General features: G+C 45.0%; 1 protein-coding gene across 1 annotated transcript in view; it reads left to right on the top strand.

Annotated features, from left to right (window-relative positions):
- Nucleotides 1-18,973, top strand: part of ATG2A (autophagy related 2A) — a 291,079-nt gene that overhangs the window by 253,950 nt on the left and 18,156 nt on the right. The window contains exons 34-39 of the mRNA XM_029611010.1: nucleotides 1,642-1,743; nucleotides 10,683-10,767; nucleotides 12,506-12,695; nucleotides 13,260-13,332; nucleotides 13,753-13,835; nucleotides 14,250-14,371. Of these exons, the coding sequence (XP_029466870.1) occupies nucleotides 1,642-1,743; nucleotides 10,683-10,767; nucleotides 12,506-12,695; nucleotides 13,260-13,332; nucleotides 13,753-13,835; nucleotides 14,250-14,371 (655 nt within the window). The remainder of the gene's footprint in view (nucleotides 1-1,641; nucleotides 1,744-10,682; nucleotides 10,768-12,505; nucleotides 12,696-13,259; nucleotides 13,333-13,752; nucleotides 13,836-14,249; nucleotides 14,372-18,973) is intronic.

Here is an 18,973-nt window from a genome sequence, read left to right as displayed (position 1 = left end):
TCAGAGGAACAAGTACCACCACTCACCTATGTAAACAAATTTTCCATATTCTCATGCATAGTATCAAAGAGGTTGGCTCCTTGCCCCCTCTTCTGTATATAGTATTTATTTTATTTAATTACTCTTCCGTTCACCCCTTCTTTATTTCTTACTCCAAGTTAAGGCACCCCTTGTTATAATGTAACTGTATGCTCCGTATCTCTTGTTGATTGGTTAATTATATTTTATGCTTAGTTCATTGTAAACCGAGTTGATTTGATTTGTATCAAGAAAGTCGGTATATAAAAGCCTTTAATAAATAAATAAATAAATAAATAAATAAAGTAGTGACTTAAGAAGAGGAGAGAAGATGGGCAATGCCGTCCACCATAACTTCAGAAAAGGAGTGGCAGCAGCCAGGGGGAACGGTAGGAGAATGAGGTGGAGGGGCGAGAAGTAGAGGTGGTCTGGTTGAGAACTCAAGATTCATTTTGTGAATCTGGACATGGAAATAGCCAGTTATAGGCTGGGGAGAGAGTGAAATGGGAGAGGAAGGTGAAGGAAGTTTGAGGAGGGAATGGAATATGGCAAAAAGATGGCAAGGGTTGGGTGAAAAGAATTTGTCAGATGGATATGTAGTCCTGCTTGGCAAGAACAATAGCAGACTGGAAGGAGATCAATATGAATTTGAAATATATGAAGTTGGCATAGGATTTTAGCCATAGACATTCTGCAGATCAGGTACAGGAATGTAGGAAGCAAATTCTAGAGGTAAGTCAAGGCTGGGGTTTAATGTGCCTTACAGGATGGATAAAAGGAGGGGCAACAGTGTCTAAAGCAGAGGAGACTATAGTATTGTAAGAAGAAACTGCTTTGTCAACTGATTCAAATAATGTATTGGAGGAAAAAAGACATGAAACAGTAGTGGAGAGGATACAAGGGTCAATTGCATGGATATTTCTGAAGATGTTGATGGTGACTGGACAAAGGTTTGGGGGAAGGTGGTTTAGTGTGAAAGTTATCAGATGATGGTCTGAGAGAAGAAAAACTGAGATGGAGAAGTCTGAGAGACAGCAGTTAGAGAAAAAGACTAGGTCAAGGCAGTAGCCATGCTTGTGAGTAGGGGTGGTAGAGTATAGTTGGAGATCAAATGAGACTAAGAAAAGGAGTTTTGAGACATAAGAGTCGGGGGGGGGGGGGGGGTCATCAACATGGAGGTTAAGGTTGCCAAAAATAAGGAAAGGGGAAGATGGGTCAAAGAAGGAAAGCCAGGATAAATCTTTTGTACGTGGACCTCTGGGGGGTGGGGGGGGGTGAGACAGGAGGGGGGCTCACTTTAACACAGTGAGTCTGAGATGGTGTTGGTCCCTCTTTAGTCCTGGTCCTGATGGTATAATCAGTAATGTTTTCCCTTCCTCAGACAAAACAGACTACATGGTGTTAGAAAACAAGATAAGCTGAGACTTGCACTATAGTACCGATCTCAATTTGAGTGAAAATGCTTGAAATATTTGACTGGCAAGGGTGAATAAAATGTGCTATGGTGTCAGTTGAATTTTTTTATGGCTGTTTCCATGCTGTATTTCAGTGGATGCCTCAATATATTCTTCTGGTTATAGTCAGAAAGGAAACACTTTTTAAAACCTGCCTGCTCTCTTTCAGCTATCAATCAAGGCCCTCCATGTGTGTCCCGAAGCTGGGCTAGGTGGCCCAGAGTGCTGCCTCAGGGTCTCCTTGATGCCATTACGTCTTAATATTGACCAGGTAAGCATGTGGTCATCAGCCCTTTGTATATGAGGTCCTGGGAACACAGCAGTTGTTACAGGCTTTTGGGAATTCTAATTCCTCCTCCCTACCGCTCCAGATAGTGAGCAAGTTATCAATGCATATAGTTGCTCTTGCATCTGCTGAGCCTCCTTGCTGTGTTTTTTTGTTTGTTTTTTTTTAATTTGCATTAAGAAGAAAAATAGAAGAAAAGTTCATTTTTTATTTCTGAGCATGCGCACTAGCGTCTCCACACGCGACTCTCCTCAGTCTTTTTCCAAGCTATGTAAATTTCCCAGGGAGAAGGGAGAGATTGTGTGGCTGTTTGTTTTACTATCCATGGAAAACACCTGTTACAGGTAAGCAAATTTGCCTTCTCCATGGACAAGCACAACAAGCTGTCACACAAGATGGGATTCCCCAGTTGAGTATTGCTTTGATGTAGTTTCGCCTTTGAATGGTTCCTTTGCAACCTATCTTATATTTTGCAGGAAGTTTGGTTTGATTATTAAAAAGTTTTTGTTTGTTTGTTTTGGGGTTTTTTGGGGTTTTTTTTTTTTTTTTTTTTAGCACTGCTTGTCCAAATACACTATCTTTACGCGAGTCCTTATCCAGACAGTAATGTTTTGTAGAAGTATGTACAGTTGACCATATGGCAACTTTGCAGATGTCCTGGATTGTTGCCAAATTGTGATGTGCCATCAATGTAGCCATTGCTCTGATCTGTTGCGCCTTTACTGTGTGTGGTATTTCCAAAACCATGGTTGTATACCAGTGAGAAAGATACTGCATTAGCCATCTAGAGAAGGTTTATTTTTTGACAGGTAAGCATTTTTAAGTTTTCATAAGGTATGAAAAGCTGGGTTGACTTCCTGAGTGTTTGAGTTCCAACTAGAATAAAAGGGCTCTTTTGCAGTCCAGGGTATGTAACACCTACTCTGCAATTGTGGTATGTGGCTTAGGAAAGAAAGTTAGTAACATTTCTTGATTCAGATGGACTTGTGATAGTACTTTAGGAAGAAACTTGGAGTGTGTTCTAAGAAGTGCTGTTTTTGAATATCTGTGTATATTCTTCCTGATGTTTTCCACGCCAGAAATTTCATTTCCGAAGTAGCCATTGGGCTTGTATAGAGTCTTCATAAGCTGCGTCAAGATAATATTTGTCCCATTGAAGTGCTGGTTCCTTTAGTGGAGGTTTAAGATTGAACAGATCTTTTATGAATCTAGCTGTAGTGGTTGTTGCAAAACTGGTATTCCATCAACAGTGTTGTGATAAACCGCTATTGCGCTAAAATGTACTCTGCTGGAATATTTTAGTCCAGGGTCAATGAGGTGAAGCAAATATTGGAATATTTCAGAGGTTGGACATGTGGCTGTGTGCACCAATTTGTGAATCTCCTCCATAAGAAATTATAAAATTTCCTTGTGAAAAGTTTTCTGGATGTGAGCAGAATTTCATTTACTCTTTTATGGCAATTGAAGTAGTCTATTGCTTTCAATATCCATGCTAGATACTGGAGATTGGGATGCAGGACTGTTCCATCGTATTCAGTTACCAGTTTTGGAATTCTTGGTAGCCTTATAGGGGTATCTGCTGCTAGTCTGAGTAACCACACAAAACCAACTTTGTCGTGGCCAGCTGGGGGCTATCACGATCATTCTTACCTTGTTGTGTCTCAACTTTAGAATGGTATTTACTATTATGGAATTGGTGGGAAAGCAAATACCATGTCTTTGTTATATGGAATTAGAAAGGTATCCTTCACTACTGCATCTTCTGATGGCCTTTTCAAACAATGCTGTGGTAGTTTCTGATTGAACAGAGATGTGACTAGATCTATTCCTCCAATTTTGATTATATAAAACATGGCCACTTGAATGGTTTGTATCTATAGTGTTCTGTTTTTCAACCATGGCTCAAACATAGTTAGAGCACTGAACAATGCTTTCATTTCTAGAAGATTGATGTGAAAGATGGATTCTTCTGGTGACAATTTCCTTTGAGTGCAGATGATATTGAGATGTGCTCCCCAACCATGATGTAATGCATTTGTTGTCGCTATAGTTTGTACAGCCGGTGTGTGAAAGTTCTGACCACATAGCAAGTTCATCTTGATTGTCCTCCATGTGAGTGAATACTTTACTTCTTTGTAATTTAATGGTTGACTTAGTTGGTTCCACTTTGTTCTTCAGATACAATTGCCCTTCTCAGTGAGGTTCGTTCCAATAATATGAAAAGCAGTCCAGGAGCCTGCAACTAAAAATTCACCTGAGCTAACTTATCCCTATCAATTAAAAAGCAGAATGAAAATACAAACAAAAAACAAACTTTGAAATGTTTGTATGCTAATGCCAGAAGTCTAAGAAGTAAGATAGGAGAATTAGAATGTATGGCAGTGAATGATGACATAGACTTAATTGGCATCTCAGAGACATGGTGGAAGGAGGACAACCAATGGGACAGTGCTATACCGGGGTACAAATTATATCGCAATGACAGAGAAGAGCACCCGGGAGGCGGTGTAGTGCTTTTTGTCCGGGATGGCATAGAGTCCAATAGGATAAACATCCTGCATGAAACTAAATGCATAATCGAATCTTTATGGGTAGAAATCCCTTGTGTGTTGGGGAAGACTATAGTGATAGGAGTATACTACCGTCCACCTTGTCAAGACAGTGAGACGGACAGTGAAATGCTAAGAGAAATTAGGGAAGCTAACCAAATTGGTAGTGCAGTAATAATGGGAGATTTCAATTACCCCAGTATTGTGTGGGTAAATGTATCATCGGGACATGTTAGAGAGATAAAGTTCCTGGATGGAATAAATGACAGTTTTATGGAGCAATTGGTTCAGGAACTGACAAGAGAGGGAGCAATGTTAGATCTAATTCTCAGTGGAGCACAGGATTTTGTGAGAGAGGTAATGGTGGTATGGCTGCTTGCCAATAGTGATCATAATATGATCAAATTTGAATTAATGCTGGAAGGGGGACAGTAAGCAAATCCACGGCTCTCATGCTAAACTTTCAAAAGGGAAACTTTGATAAAATGAGAAAAATAGAAAAAAAACTGAAAGGAGCAGCTACAAATGTAAAAAGTGTGCAAGAGGCGTGGTCATTGTTTAAAAAATACGATCCTAGAAGCACAGTCCAGATGTATTCCACACATTAAGAAAGGTGGGAAGAAGGCAAAATGATTATCAGCATGGTTAAAAGGGGAGGTGAAAGAAGTTATTTTAGCCAAAAGATGTTCATTCAAAAATTGGAAGAAAGATCCAACAGAAGAAAATAGGATAATGCATAAGTGTTGGCAAGTTAAATGTAAGACATTGATAAGACAGGCTAAGAGAGAATTTGAAAAGAAGTTGGCCGTAGAGGCAAAAACTCACAGTAAAATCTTTTAAAAATATATCTGAAGCAGAAAGCCTGTGAGGGAGTCAGTTGGACCATTAGATGATCGAGGGGTTAAAGGGGCACTTAGAGAAGATAAGGCCATCGCAGAAAGATTAAATGATTTCTTTGCTTCGGTGTTTACTGAAGAGGTACCCATACCTGGGAAGGTTTTCATGGGTAATGATTCAGATGGACCGAACCAAATCACGGTGAACCTAGAAGATGTGGTAGGCCTGATTGACAAACTGAAGAGTAGTAAATCACCTGGACTGGATGGTATACACCCCAAGATTCTGAAGGAACTCAAAAATGAAATTTCAGACCTATTAGTAAAAATTTGTATCCTATTAAAATCATCCATTGTACCTGAAGACTGGAGGGTGGCTAATATAACCCAATATTTAAAAAGGGCTCCAGGGGTGATCCAGGAAACTACAGACCAGTTAGCCTGACTTCAGTGCCAGGAAAAATAGTGGAAAGTGTTCTAAATATCAAAATCACAGAACATATAGAAATCATGGTTTAATGGAACAAAGTCAGCATGGCTTTGCCCAAGGCAAGTCTTGCCTCACAAATCTGCTTCACTTTTTTGAAGGAGTTAATAAACATGTAGATAAAGGTGAACCAGTAGATGTAGTGTATTTGGATTTTCAGAAGGCGTTTGACAAAGTTCCTCATGAGAGGCTTCTAGGAAAAGTAAAAAGTCATGGGATAGGTGGCGATGTCCTTTTGTGGATTACAAACTGGCTAAAAGATAGGAAACAGAGTAGGAGTAAATGGACAATTTTCTCAGTGGAAGAGAGTGAGCAGTGGAGTGCCTCAGGGATCTGTATTGTAGACCCATGCTTTTCAATATATTTATAAATGATCTGGAAAGAAATACGAAGAGTGAGGTAATCAGATTTGCAGCTGATACAAAATTGTTCAGAGTGGTTAAATCACAAGCAGATTGTGGTAAATTGCAGGAAGACCTTGTGAGACTGGAAAATTGGGCATCCAAATGGCAGATGAAATTTAATGTGGATAAGTGCAAGGTGATGCATATAGGGAAAAATAACCCATGCTATAGTTACACAATGTTAGGTTCCATATTAGGAGCTACCACCCAAGAAAGTGATCTAGGCGTTATAGTGGATAACACATTGAAATCATCGGTTCAGTGTGCTGCGGCACACTGCCGTTCTGGGGGCCGTTCGAACTCGCGACGGCCCCCAGAACTTTCACCAAGATTCTGGTGGTGGTAGTGGCCCACTTGCGCCAGGAGGGTCTCTTAGTCCATCCGTACCTGGACGATTGGTTGATTCGTGCCAAGTCAGAGGAGCTATGCCGGTCCGCGGTTCGACGAGTCCTACACCTCTTGCACTCGATCGGCTGGGTGGTCAATACGGCCAGGAGTCATCTCCAACCCTCACAATCTCTGGAATTTTTGGGAGCGTTGTTCAACACGCGGCAAGGCAGAGTTTTCCTCTCCTTGGACCGCTGTCGCAAGTTGCGAGGACAGGTCAAGGCTCTTCTGCCGATGCAACTACCGATGGCCTGGGACTACCTACAGTTGATTGGCTCCATGGCCTCGACGCTGGAATTGGTCCCGTGGGCTTTTGCGCACATGCGTCCCTTGCAGTCAGCATTGCTCTCCTGCTGGAGCCCAGTCTCCGAACAGTTCCAGCTTCCGACGGTGGTAGCGCATTCCAGTCTGCGTTGGTGGTTGCGAACGGACAAGCTTCTACAGGGGGTATCACTCGTGGCCCCGGAATGGACAGTGGTCACCACAGACGCGAATCTCAGGTTGGGGGGCAGTCTGTTTATGGCACTCAGTACAGGGGCGCTGGTCCACAACGGAGTCGCGCTGGTCGATCAATCGCTTGGCGACCAGGGCGGTGCGTCTGGCATTACGGGCTTTCCTACCCCTGGTCCAGGGGAAATCGGTCAGAATCTTGTCGGACAACGCGACCACCGTGGCCTATATCCATCGTCAGGGAGAGACCCGGAGCCGTCCAGTGGCTTTAGAAGCTCGACTACTAATCCAGTGGGCGGAGAGGCATCTTCTCCACATTGCCGCGTCTCACATCGCAGGGGTAGACAACATTCAGGCAGATTTTCTGAGTCATCACCAACTCAATCCCGGAGAGTGGGAACTGGCGGACGACGCATTCCAGCTCATCTGCGACAGATGGGGGCAACCGGCCATGGATCTGATGGCGACCTTTCAGAATGCCAAGGTGCCGCGCTTCTTCGCTCGTCGCAGAGAACCAGGGGCGGAGGGGGTGGACGCCCTGGCGCTTCCCTGACCGACGTCAATCCTCCTGTACTTCTTTCCCCTGTGGCCCCTTATAGGCAAAGTGCTGCATCGCATAGAAAGCCAACCCACGGAGGTTGTCCTGGTGGCTCCGGAGTGGCCTCGAAGGCCATGGTTTGCGGATCTAGTCAATCTGACATTGGAGGCCCCGCTCCGTCTCCCTGCAATACCGAATCTTCTACATCAGGGACTCGTCTGTTTCGATCAGGCAGATGGCTTTTGAAAGGCGCCGTCTGAAAGGCAAAGGGTATTCGGATGCGGTGGTAGCCACCCTCTTAAGGTCTCGCAAGGTGTCGGCTTCTCTGTCCTATATGTGTATGTGGAAGGTCTTTGAATCCTGGTGTGTTTCTCGGGCGGTACGGCCTACCCGGGCTACTATCCCCGATATCTTGGCTTTTCTTCAGGACGGCCTGGCAAAGGGGCTGTCCTGTAGTTCCTTACAGGTCCAGGTGGCGGCTCTAGGTTGCCTACGAGGTTCCATGGACGGGAGGTCTTTAGCTTCCCATCCTGATCTGATTTCTGAAGGGAGCAACGCATTTTCGCCCTCCAATTGTCACCTTGCCCTTCCTGGAACTTAAATCTGGTGCTCAGGGCCCTGTGTGAGCCCCCCTTCGAACCGTTGAAAAGGGCCACCTTGAAGGATCTCACGTTGAAAGCAGTTTTTCTGGTGGCAATCACCTCTGCCAGGAGGGTTTCGGAACTTCAGGCCCTATCCTGTAGGGAACCTTTTCTATGGATTTCTGAGTCTGGAGTCACTCTCCAGACCGTCCCTTCTTTCCCTCCCCAAGGTGGTGTCAGCTTTTCATCTGAATCAGTCGGTGGATCTCCCAGCGTTTTCTCATCTCGATCACTCAGATAAGTCTTCCAGGGAACTGAAGAAGTTGGACGTGCGTAGGGTTCTCTTACGCTACCTTGAGGTTACGAATGCCTTCCGTATGTCGGATCATCTCTTCGTACTCTGGAGTGGTCCTAAAAGGGGTACTATGGCGTCTAAAACATCCATATCGCGCTGGTTGAAGGAAACGATAAAGTCTGCGTATTTCTTGGGAGGTCGACGACTACCTTTGGGGCTCAAGGCACACTCCACGCGGTCACAGGCGGCATACTGGGCGGAGTGTCAGCAAATCTCTTCGCTAGAGATCTGCCGGGCAGCAACTTGGAAATCCTTGCACACGTTCGCGCGTCATTATCGCTTGGACGTGCAGGATTCCAGAGAGGGAAATTTTGGAGCAGGCGTCCTGAGAGCGGGCCTCTCCATTTCCCCCCTAAGTAGTGAGCTCTGGTACATCCCAGGAGTCTGGACTGATCCGGTACATACAGGGAAAAGAAAATTAGGTCTTACCTTCAATAATTTTCGTTCCTGTAGTACCAAGGATCAGTCCAGAGTCCCGCCCAATTCTGCAGTATGTTCGGAGAGTCTGCTCTGTTGGATGAAAAGTTTCTTTGCTGTTGACAAACATTGTCAATCCGATGTTTTTTTCCGTTCGTGTTGTCTGGGTCCAGTTCTTGTTGGGGGAAGTGACCCGAGGGTTCCCCGGTTGATCTTCGTGTACATAGTTAGTTTACATGGGGGATCTCTACTGCTTTGACATTGAGTAATACTGACAGGCTGTGGGTGGCACCCTGGTATATATAGCAGAGCTCGTCAAGTTTTGCTCTGTTTCCACCTGCTGGTGCGGAGGCATAACCCAGGAGTCTGGACTGATCCTTGGTACTACAGGAATGAAAATTATCAAAGGTAAGACCTAATTTTCTCTTCAGTTTACTCATGGCTTTTTGAAAGCCAGGTTCATACCAAACACAAGTTATAAAAGCCCTAATACATATACAGGCCTGGGAAGCAGATCTCCATAGAACCTTTTCCCAGGGTGCATGGGAAGATCTCTTTTCTAATATGGGAAAGGGACTTATAGCCTCACATATTATTGAAAACTGTTGGAAAATGGTATTCCGTTGGTATTATTCTCCAGAGAGGTTACATCATATGTTTCCTTCACTCTCAAGCAGTTGTTGGAGGGGATGTCCGACATTGGGTAGCTTCTTTCACATGTGGTGGGATTGTACACAAATTCGCCCTCTATGGTTACAATTGGAAACCTGGTTAATTCAATTATATCATTCTCCTATTTCAATCCTTCCTCAACAAGCCTTATTAGGTTTTCCTCTACATCAGGGAAAGGAACACACCAATACCATGGTTAACTTTATTTTTGTAGCAGCCAGGATTGAAATCGCAAGGCGATGAAGATCCCCACGACTCCCCTCGCTGTCGGACATTCAACAAAAAGTGGAGCAAATTTATAGACTGGCTGAAATTACAGCTTATCTTCGGCATACTATGGACAACTTTAGGAGCACATGGAGACTGTTTTCTATTTGGAAGAGGTGCCAGGATTCTTCTGAGGGTGCCTCGAAGTACTAGCCGAGGGAAGAGACTCATTAGATTCAAGATGAAGGCTCAGCCCAGGAGTCTGCAAAGGATGGGATAGGCGATTTTTCTCCAATACTTAGTGCTTTAGCTTTAGTATGCTATATATCACCCATGTTAAACAGGGGGGAGGGTAGGGGGAATTGAATCTCTGTACTGCATTTTTCAGGTTGTTATGCCAATGTATTAATCACAGACACAGTACACAAGTGAGTTAATTGCCATTTGACAAGGCGTTTGTTGCTCTACTTTAAAATCTTTATTGTGATGTTCATTACTATTTTCCATGTACATAATAATTTGTACAATTGTATGCAGAATTGAAATTTGTAATGTTGCAATCTTAAGCAATAAAACATTTCAAATTTAAAAAAATAAAAAAAATAAAAGCCCTAATACAAGTCCAGATATTGAGAGGAATAATATGCTACTATAAGTATTTCTATTAATCTCCCTGGTTACGACGAGACGTCTTTGTAACCAGGGAGGTTAATAGAAAGACTTACAATAGGCCTAATACCATATGAGTTCCAAGCAACTCTTTTTGAGGGTTTTCTGGTTGGTACCACAGTAGTGCATGTAAATATAATATGTATGTTGTGATTATTTTTACCTGAGAATTTTTTTCATGTAAAATCTACTATACTTGCATAATTATTAATTGTGTGTAGGGAGAACTGGGGAGAGGTGGGAAAAGGGACACAAGGCTGTACGGTTCACCTAGGACACCTAATATCCTTGTAGCGGCCCTGATTTGGTGTGATATCCATGACATGTTCCCAACCCCACATTGATTCTCTTCCTTATCTGTCTCCCCTCCAGGATGCCCTGTTTTTCCTGAAGGATTTCTTCACGAGCCTGGCTGCCGGCATTAACCCTGTCATCCCAGTCGAAATCACAACGGAAGGTAAAACTGAACGGGGTGGGGTGGGGGGGAGGATTTTGGGAAGATGCAGTTGGGGAACGATCAGAGTGGGCGGAATAGGTATTTAGGTAATGCAGGGGATTTTCGATAGAATGAGGCTATTGGCTTTAATCCTTCCCATCTGGTGCTCATCAGGGCTTCCTCTCCTTAGACCTTCTCAGCTGGCTGTCATCAGTGAAGTGCATAAGTGTGTGTGTCAGAGAGAGCGAGCTGCTGCCAGTGCTGCTCTGTGCCTGTTCACTGTAAAGACCGATCTTGGTCCTCTCTACTCCAGGAGTAGTTCTGAAGCAGCTCCAGCCCAGGCCTCCCCTTGGGTAGTACCGAGCACTCGCCAAAGCTGTGCCGGAGTGGGTTGAACCCTGTCTTGCAGTGGCGAGAGAAACGAGGACTCCCTAAAAATCAATGCAATTTTTGAAGCAAAACTATTAGAAGCACGGGGGGGAAAGTGGGTTCTTTGCTTGCCAAGGCTATTCAAGCTAAGAGAGAAAGTTCAGTTATATATGGGCTTTAAGACAGGCAAGGGAATATTAAACAGCTGCGCCTGGATATAAACGTAATGGGGTTAGTATTCAAAAGCCATTTAGACGGGTAACTGAAAAGTTATCCTTGTAAATGGCTAATATGGCAGTTTCAGCCAGTTATGTGGCTAAATTATAGCCACATATAAAAGGGGCACTCTGGGTGCATCCCGGGGAAGGGTTCCTTTATCCGGCTCTGGTATATCCGGCTAAGTTAGCTACACAACCTTAGATCTCAGAAGCAGGCACCAAGTCATGGGTCTCTCGGCCTGTTGCCCATCCTCCCACCACATGTCTAAACCCTGCCCCCCCCTTCCCTGCTCACCAAAAAAATGTGCCCCAATCTTTAAAAAGTAGTCTATAGTTAAAAAAAAAAAAAAAATGAGCGCTGCCAGTCTGGGCCTCCGGAGCCTCCTCCCCCATCCCTGCTAAAAAGAAATCTTTACTTTATCCCTTCGGCACCTCCCTGTATTTCCAGAATATGCAGACAACAGTTAACAGCAGATATCATTCTATATTTACTGGGAAAATGGACAAATAGATGGGACATGGGTAATAATAGAAAGCTAGCTGAGCATTTGCTTCACACTGCCTGACTTATAATCGCCAATCAGTGGAAATGCCCACTGTCTAGGCAGTGGTGGGAAACCAAAGTAGCAGATATTGCTATAATGGAAAAGCTGATGTATATGCTCTGGAACCAGATAGATCTGGATAAGGCAGTGTGGGAGCCATATTGGATCTGGCGAGGTAAAAATATAAGGGACTGATATATGTAGATGAGTAGTAGTCATTTGTATAGGTAAAGAGCTTGATGGGGTTAGAAAATATGGGAAAGGCTAAATGATTGTGCTTCATGTAATGTAAATAGTTTTGATGTAAGGGCTCCCCCCTAATTTCAATCATATGTTTCCTAGTTCAGTATATTATCTGTTTTATGTAAGGGCCCCGCCCAATGGTTTTGTGTTCACTGTAAACCGATGCGATGTGCGAACGGTCATCGGTATAAAAGAAACGTTAAATAAATAAATAAATAAATCATGTTGTTTGTATGATTTCTATGGATATGAGCGTAAGTTGTTACAAAGGAATGCTTTGAAGTCTAATTGTTGGCACCTGTTTACAAAACCAAAAATCAAAAGGTTAAAAAAAAAAAGAAAGCACATGGATTCCCTTTCTCAGCATCTCTTTGCTCACCACAGCCCGGCCAGACTCTGGTCATCAAATTGGCACCACCTTGGATGCAGAAGCGCCAGGCAAAGAGACAGAAGCTGGGTTGGGTGCACTCACCCCGGGGCTTGACTTGATGGGCTCCCTGGAGGCCACTGTCAGTGACAACAGCTCTTCATCCAATGCCTCCTCAGCCTCCACGGAACAACCAATCTACTTCAGGTAGAACACCAAAATGTCTCCTCCTTCCTGTCCTCTGTTGTACGAAATTGCAGTGCGCTGAGCTGCTGCTGAGTAAAAGGCCTAGGTAACATAAGCAATGTGCCTAGAGTGTGACAAAAACGGCTCTGCCCCCACTCCCCGCCCCCATACGCTCTGATTTCTTGGGGAGAAACCTTCATCCCCAGTCCTCTGCCTGTAGGCATAGTAATCTTAAATCTAGCCCTGGGTAGTTGTGATTTGATTATTGCCCTGGGAAAAAAATCCCTGCAGAGATGTGCTAACACTTTCTCTGCAGGTACTTTTTTCCTACCAAAGGCAACATGTGTAGTTTCAAAACTCCAAAACTGTGTGTCGCCTCCTTGACCTAATTCCTCCAAACACCGGGGCAAGCAAACTGCAAAATGCTACAAATGCTATACATAATTTTATCCACACAGAGGGTAGGCAGTTTTCAAAAAGCCCATAGAAATGGCTTTGAAAACTGCCCTAAATGTAACTTGATATGAATGTTTGGCCTCTACTTCTGTGCCTAATCTGACAGTGGCTTGTCTTCATTTCCGGTAGAGAGTTCCGTTTTACGTCTGAAGTGCCAATTTGGTTGGACTACCATGGCAAACATGTCACAATGGACCAAGTTGTGAGTAATAATTTCCAAGTTCTTTTCTCTGATTCTTAAAATCCTTGAGAGGGGGTGAAAGGGGACCCTTGGGAGGTCAGAGAATGAGCACAAGAAGAGATCTCAAGTGCCATTAGGTCCAGTCCGAGCCACTAAGCAGTTTCTGATGTATCTAACCCATCCCAGACAGATGTGCATATCATCTGCTCTTTCATTAGATGTAGTTTCACCCTATTACCTCTTGTCCCATTTCCAGTGGAGATGAGATTGGCTGATCCATGTCTTCTTTATAATCCTTCTCTATCCACCACTAGTTGCAAAAGGAGGAACCTGGGAGTTTTCTTGCTTTCAAGTACAATGTCATCTCTTGACATCACAGCCCTCGGGGACTAGTTACTTCACTGGCCCTTACTCTTGCCTTGTCATGTCGTCCATCTGCAGGGGACCTTTGCAGGGATTCTTATTGGCTTGGCCCAGCTGAACTGCTCAGAGCTGAAACTGAAGCGTCTCTGCTGCCGACATGGGTAAGGAGCACTGAGGGGGGGAAGAGGACAGTTCTGTCTCCTGAGACTCCACTACAGAGGACCCCCACCCACTCACTTCCTCTTTTAAAAGTTTAAAGCTGAAAGAGGTGTTTTCAGTTTAATTTCTCAATGGTCCCAGTGTATGATGGGAATGTGGTAACCCTCTTTTTCCTCCAAGGGGTGTTCCTCTATCCCAGCTTTTCCAGACTTTTAGTGATGCCATTTGATTTTTATTTTTTTTTTCAGTAAACCCTGCAAGGTCAATCATTATAAGGTGGAAAGCTCATAGCTCCCCACCCCATAGTGAGGGAGAGGATTTAATGCTACAAATTACTGCACCCTCCCAGTCCCTTTGTCTCTGAAGTTGCTGCTTTTTGTTCATTGGTTAGAAGTGTGGTTTCTTGTTCCCGCCAGGCTGCTGGGTGTGGACAAGGTGATGAGCTACGCGCTGAATGAGTGGCTGACGGACATCAGGAAGAACCAGCTGCCAGGGATTCTGGGAGGCGTGGGGCCCATGCATTCTGTTGTCCAGCTCTGTAAGCAATTAACCTCTCGCACCATGCCACTTCCCTTCCCGTGTCCCTCTAATTCCTTCACTCTCCTTCAGGGCACCTTCGCAACATTCTTTCTCTCTCCTTCAGCAGTGCCTGTTCCCCACAACCCCAACTTTCTCTTCTTTCCAGCTCCCTCTGTCTTCCATCTCCTTCCTCTTCCTCCATGTGCCCCAGAGAACTGAGAATGTTAGCTTTTCTCTGCACTTTTCTGGATTATGGTGACAACCAATGTGTAATTTTACATATTCCAGTACAGAGTTATCATTTAAAGCCATGGGAAAGACTATAAAAAATGCTGTAAGTTTTATATAGGACAATAAAGAAAAGAGACATTAGAGTAAGGCCCAAAGAGATGAGTCTGAGCTAAGAAACAGATGAGATTTTGTATTTTCTGTGAGGACAAGCAGGATATTGGTCCTCACAAGTAGGTGACACTATCCGATGGAACCCGGCCCAGAACTTTTATTTCAAAGTTTCTAGAACTTTGACTGTGCCTCTCTGAGCATGTCCAGCATGACAACACACCTCTTGTCCACATAGGGACCCCTTAAGTCTCTTTTTTCTGTGGAGCCCACCATTCTCCTGCTGTTAGGCCTGTGTTTTGGGTTCATTATTCATAGGATCATTCATCGTAGGGCCCTGCAGTCTTGTGCTTGTCCATAGAGAAGGAACAACAGCCACACGAGCTGTGTGACAACATCTGCCTGTGCCATCCAAGTCATTTTTCTCTCATAGCTCCGAAAGTTCCATTTTGGCTACTGAGCATGCACAGGACTTCCTGCTCTAGCATCCCTGTGTGTGATTCTGCCTCTGTCTGTTTTCATCTGCTCAGCAAAAGCTTAGGAAAACTTCTCTCTGTGTCACTGTGTCAAACTTAGAGATGTCGACAAACAAAGCTGCTTCTGAAAGAAAAGGGAAGTGCCCATTTTTTAAAAATTTCGATACACAATGTCATTTTGAATTTACTTTTATTTTGCCTTTGAGATGGCATTTATCGGAGCTCTGCTAGACATGATTCAGATAGGAGTCTTCCTTCCATAGCAGAGGGCTATCACCTTGATATCTGCAGTGGAGAGGATTCAGACAAGTCTGCCACTCCCTTAGCTCATTTCCATCTGAGGTTTGCCCAGTGGACCCTCAGATCTCAGTGGCAGCAGGTCACTCAGGATCTACATGACAGCATCCATGTTATACAGCCACTCAGGGACTCCCAGACCTGGTGACGAGACAATTCCAAAATGATCGTGTATACCCTTCCAGATTTTTCCAGTCCAAATTATCTTCACCACGGTTACATCCGATCTCATGTCTTTGCGCCCAGGGTCTTTGGTCTGCTTAGGAAAAGCTTCATCAGATAAACTTCCTGGAACTCAGGGCACTAAGGTCTTTCAGAGACTGGTTGGCTAACAAAGTAGACCTATTCGAAACAGACAAAACAGGTCGCGAAAAGCAGGGAGGCACGGGCACATACCCCCTGTGGCAGGCGATTGGCTTGCTGAGAGACTGAGCCATCTCTCAAGGGATCATTCTCAAGATCACACATTTGGCAGGTTTGGAGAATGTCCTCATGGACAGAATGAGTCTGACCTTGGAACCACATAAATGGTCCTTGGACTTGGGGATAGCAAACCAGATTTTCCAGCAGTGGGGGCATATTCGTGGTGGATCTGTTTGTGTCCCCTCAGAACAGGAAGGTTCCACTCTTCTGGTCCAGGAAAAGGACACAGAGCAAACTAGCCCTGTTTGTTGTTTGTCATGGGCTTTCAATTAGGTTGGCTCTGTATTAGGCAAGACCTTTTTTTATATTGTCAGTTGTGTTCTGTGAGGATACAATATTAGATATATTCACATATTCTCTGCTGAGATTTGAAAATCAGTTGGCTATAAATTTTATAAATAAATAAATCACCTTGGACACCTTATCGCTCAGTGGGGGCAAGGGCCGTCTGTATGTATATCCTCTAATACCACTAGTCGCGAAGACTGTTGAAGCTGAAAGAGGTCAAGGGGACCCTGATACTCATAGCCCCATTCTGGTTGAGGCAGATTTGGTTCCCATTCCTTGGGGAGATGTCCATCAGGGAATCAATCATCAAGCTAGTGACTTTCCCAGATCTTATAACTCAGAATGAAAGTCAGCTGTGCCATCCCAATGTCGGATCCCTGGTTCTCAGTGCCTGGATGTTGAGAGGTTGACTTTGCAACCCCTTGATCTATTAGAGAATGTCTCTCAAGTTCTTTAAGCTTCAAAAAAGGATTCCACTAGGAAATCCTGTGGACTTAAATGGAGGAGGTTTGCCTTATGGTGTGAGCTATAGGCCTTAATTCCTTTCTCCTGCTACATACAAAAACTGCTTAAGTACTTTCTACATTTGTCTGAGTCTGGTCTCAAGACCAACTCAATAAGAATTCCCCATAGTGCAATTGGTGCCTAACACCAGCATATAGAAGGTAAATCCATTTCTGTACAGCCTTTGTTTAAGCACCTTTTCCCTATACATACCCGGATCAGTCCAGACAGCGGGTTGTGTCCCCTGTCCAGCAGATGGAACCAGAGAAAAAAATAACTGAAAGGCATACCATATATGGGCATAGTTCACCCTGCGCTTCTCTGTATTTCTCTGGTTCCAGCAAAATGCAGTCAGACGAACCTGTGGTTCCTCTCCTCAGAGATATTTCAGTGTTTTCTCCTACATTGGGTCAAGCAAGTATTAAAATATAAAAAAAAAAAGGATGGAACAGAGTGTTTAAATTTAGCGGAGACAGTTCTGTCTCCTGGCTCTTAAGGAGTCCTAGAAGGGATTTCCCCTTGATTATTCAGCCTAGGACTCCAATTCCCGGTAGCCTTAACAATTTCTCTGCACAGGGGTGATACTGGTGGTCCAGTCACTCTCCCTTACTGTTTTGATCTCCCCCAAGATGTTCTTACCTCAGGTCTCCTTGCAGAGACGTTGCCATTCCTCTGTTGTGGTGAAAGTTCAACAAAGTTTAAAAACAAAAACAAAAAAAAAAGGGGATTAAAGGAGACAGTATTTCTGCTTGTTTTAATCTGAAGCAGAGGGGAAAAGTCTATTTATGCGGCTGTTAAGCTGACCGGCAGGGATTTAAGCGCCTCACAGCTGTTTTTCCGGCTCCTGCACTTCACTATTTTTTTCAGCTCGGCTGATTTCTTGCCGCCTGATGCAGAGGTCACCTCTCTGCCTCGCCTGTGGGGAGCCTGCTTCGCGGCTCTCCCGCGAAGGGCTCTGCTCTGTCTGCTTACCCTGAGGGGACGGACCCTCCGGGACTGCTTCTAAGTCGACAACCCGGGTCAGATCGCTAAGCGTGCGTCCGGGCCAGCCCTCCCTCAGAAAATCGCGGGAACGGTGGCCATTTTGTGCCCGGACCTCGAAGCTGTTTCAGAGCCTCAGGGGGGAGGGGAGCCCGATTTATTACACTCTCCGCCTGACTTAAGCCCCATAGGCTCCCTTGTTACAAATTTTGATTCTCAAGGGGCCCCTCCCCCACAGGTACCTGACAAGCCTTACCATGGTTTTTCCACAGAGTTCGTGCTTCTTCTACACATGTCTTTTTTGGCCAGCTTGGAGGCACAGGGGGAATCCCGTTCTGGGTCCTCCCCCGGCTAAGATTCCTCATTTGGTCTGTGGCCAGGGCTCTGGCCCACCGGACCCGCAAGGGGCTACTAGGGTCCGCACTGTACCCAAGGGCTCAGTTACTCTTCACCCTCCACAACCTGCTTCTTTTCCAGATTCTGATTCAGATCCGGATCTGCTGCTTGTGAATCCACCCGAAGAAGGAGATGACCCACGGGTCCTGCGGTTATTTAAACACGAGGAGCTGGATCCGCTTATTCCCTTTGTTCTGGATGAACTAGGGATTGAAGTCCCACCAGAAGATACCACCAGTGCCTCCACTTCTGCCAGTGCATCCATTTCCCGCACCGTGGATCCGGTCCTAGGTGGCTTACGGGCTCTGCTTTGTACCTTCCCATTTCATCCTATGCTTATGCAGCTTCTACTCCGGGAATGGGAATCCCCCCGATTCTGGCCTCCGGGTGGGCAGGGTGATGGATAAGCTGTATCCCCTGCCAGATCCGGCCCTCGACATGCTTAAAGTCCCCAAGGTTGATGCATCGGTGTCTGCGGTCACCAAACACACTACCATCCCAGTGGTGGACACGAGGGTTTTAAAAGATCTTCAAGACCGCAAGTTGGAGCTATACCTCAAGCGAATCTTTGAGGTGCTGTCCTTAGGGGTCTGTGCAACAGTGTGTAGCAGTCTCATGCAGCAGGCGAGCCTTAGGTGGGTTCAACAATTACTCAGCACCCAGAACCTCCCGGCTGCAGAGGCCGAACAAGCAGAGCAGCTCGAAGGGGCGATTGCGTATGGCGCTGATGCCCTTTATGATCTTCGGGTGCAGGCAAGAGCCATGGTCTCCGTGGTCTCCTCTAGGCAACTCCTTTGGCTATGTAACTGGGCGGCGGATTCCTCTTCTACGTCGCAGTTGGGCTCTCTTCCTTTTAAGGTTAAGTTGCTTTTTGGAGAGGACCTGGAACAGCTTGTTAAATCCTTGGGAGTCAACAA

Source organism: Rhinatrema bivittatum, chromosome 8 (genome assembly GCF_901001135.1).
Source record: "Rhinatrema bivittatum chromosome 8, aRhiBiv1.1, whole genome shotgun sequence".
Lineage (NCBI taxonomy): Eukaryota > Metazoa > Chordata > Amphibia > Gymnophiona > Rhinatrematidae > Rhinatrema > Rhinatrema bivittatum.
The sequence above is the reverse complement of the archived record's forward strand: the minus strand, read 5'-3'. Positions and strand labels throughout refer to the sequence as shown.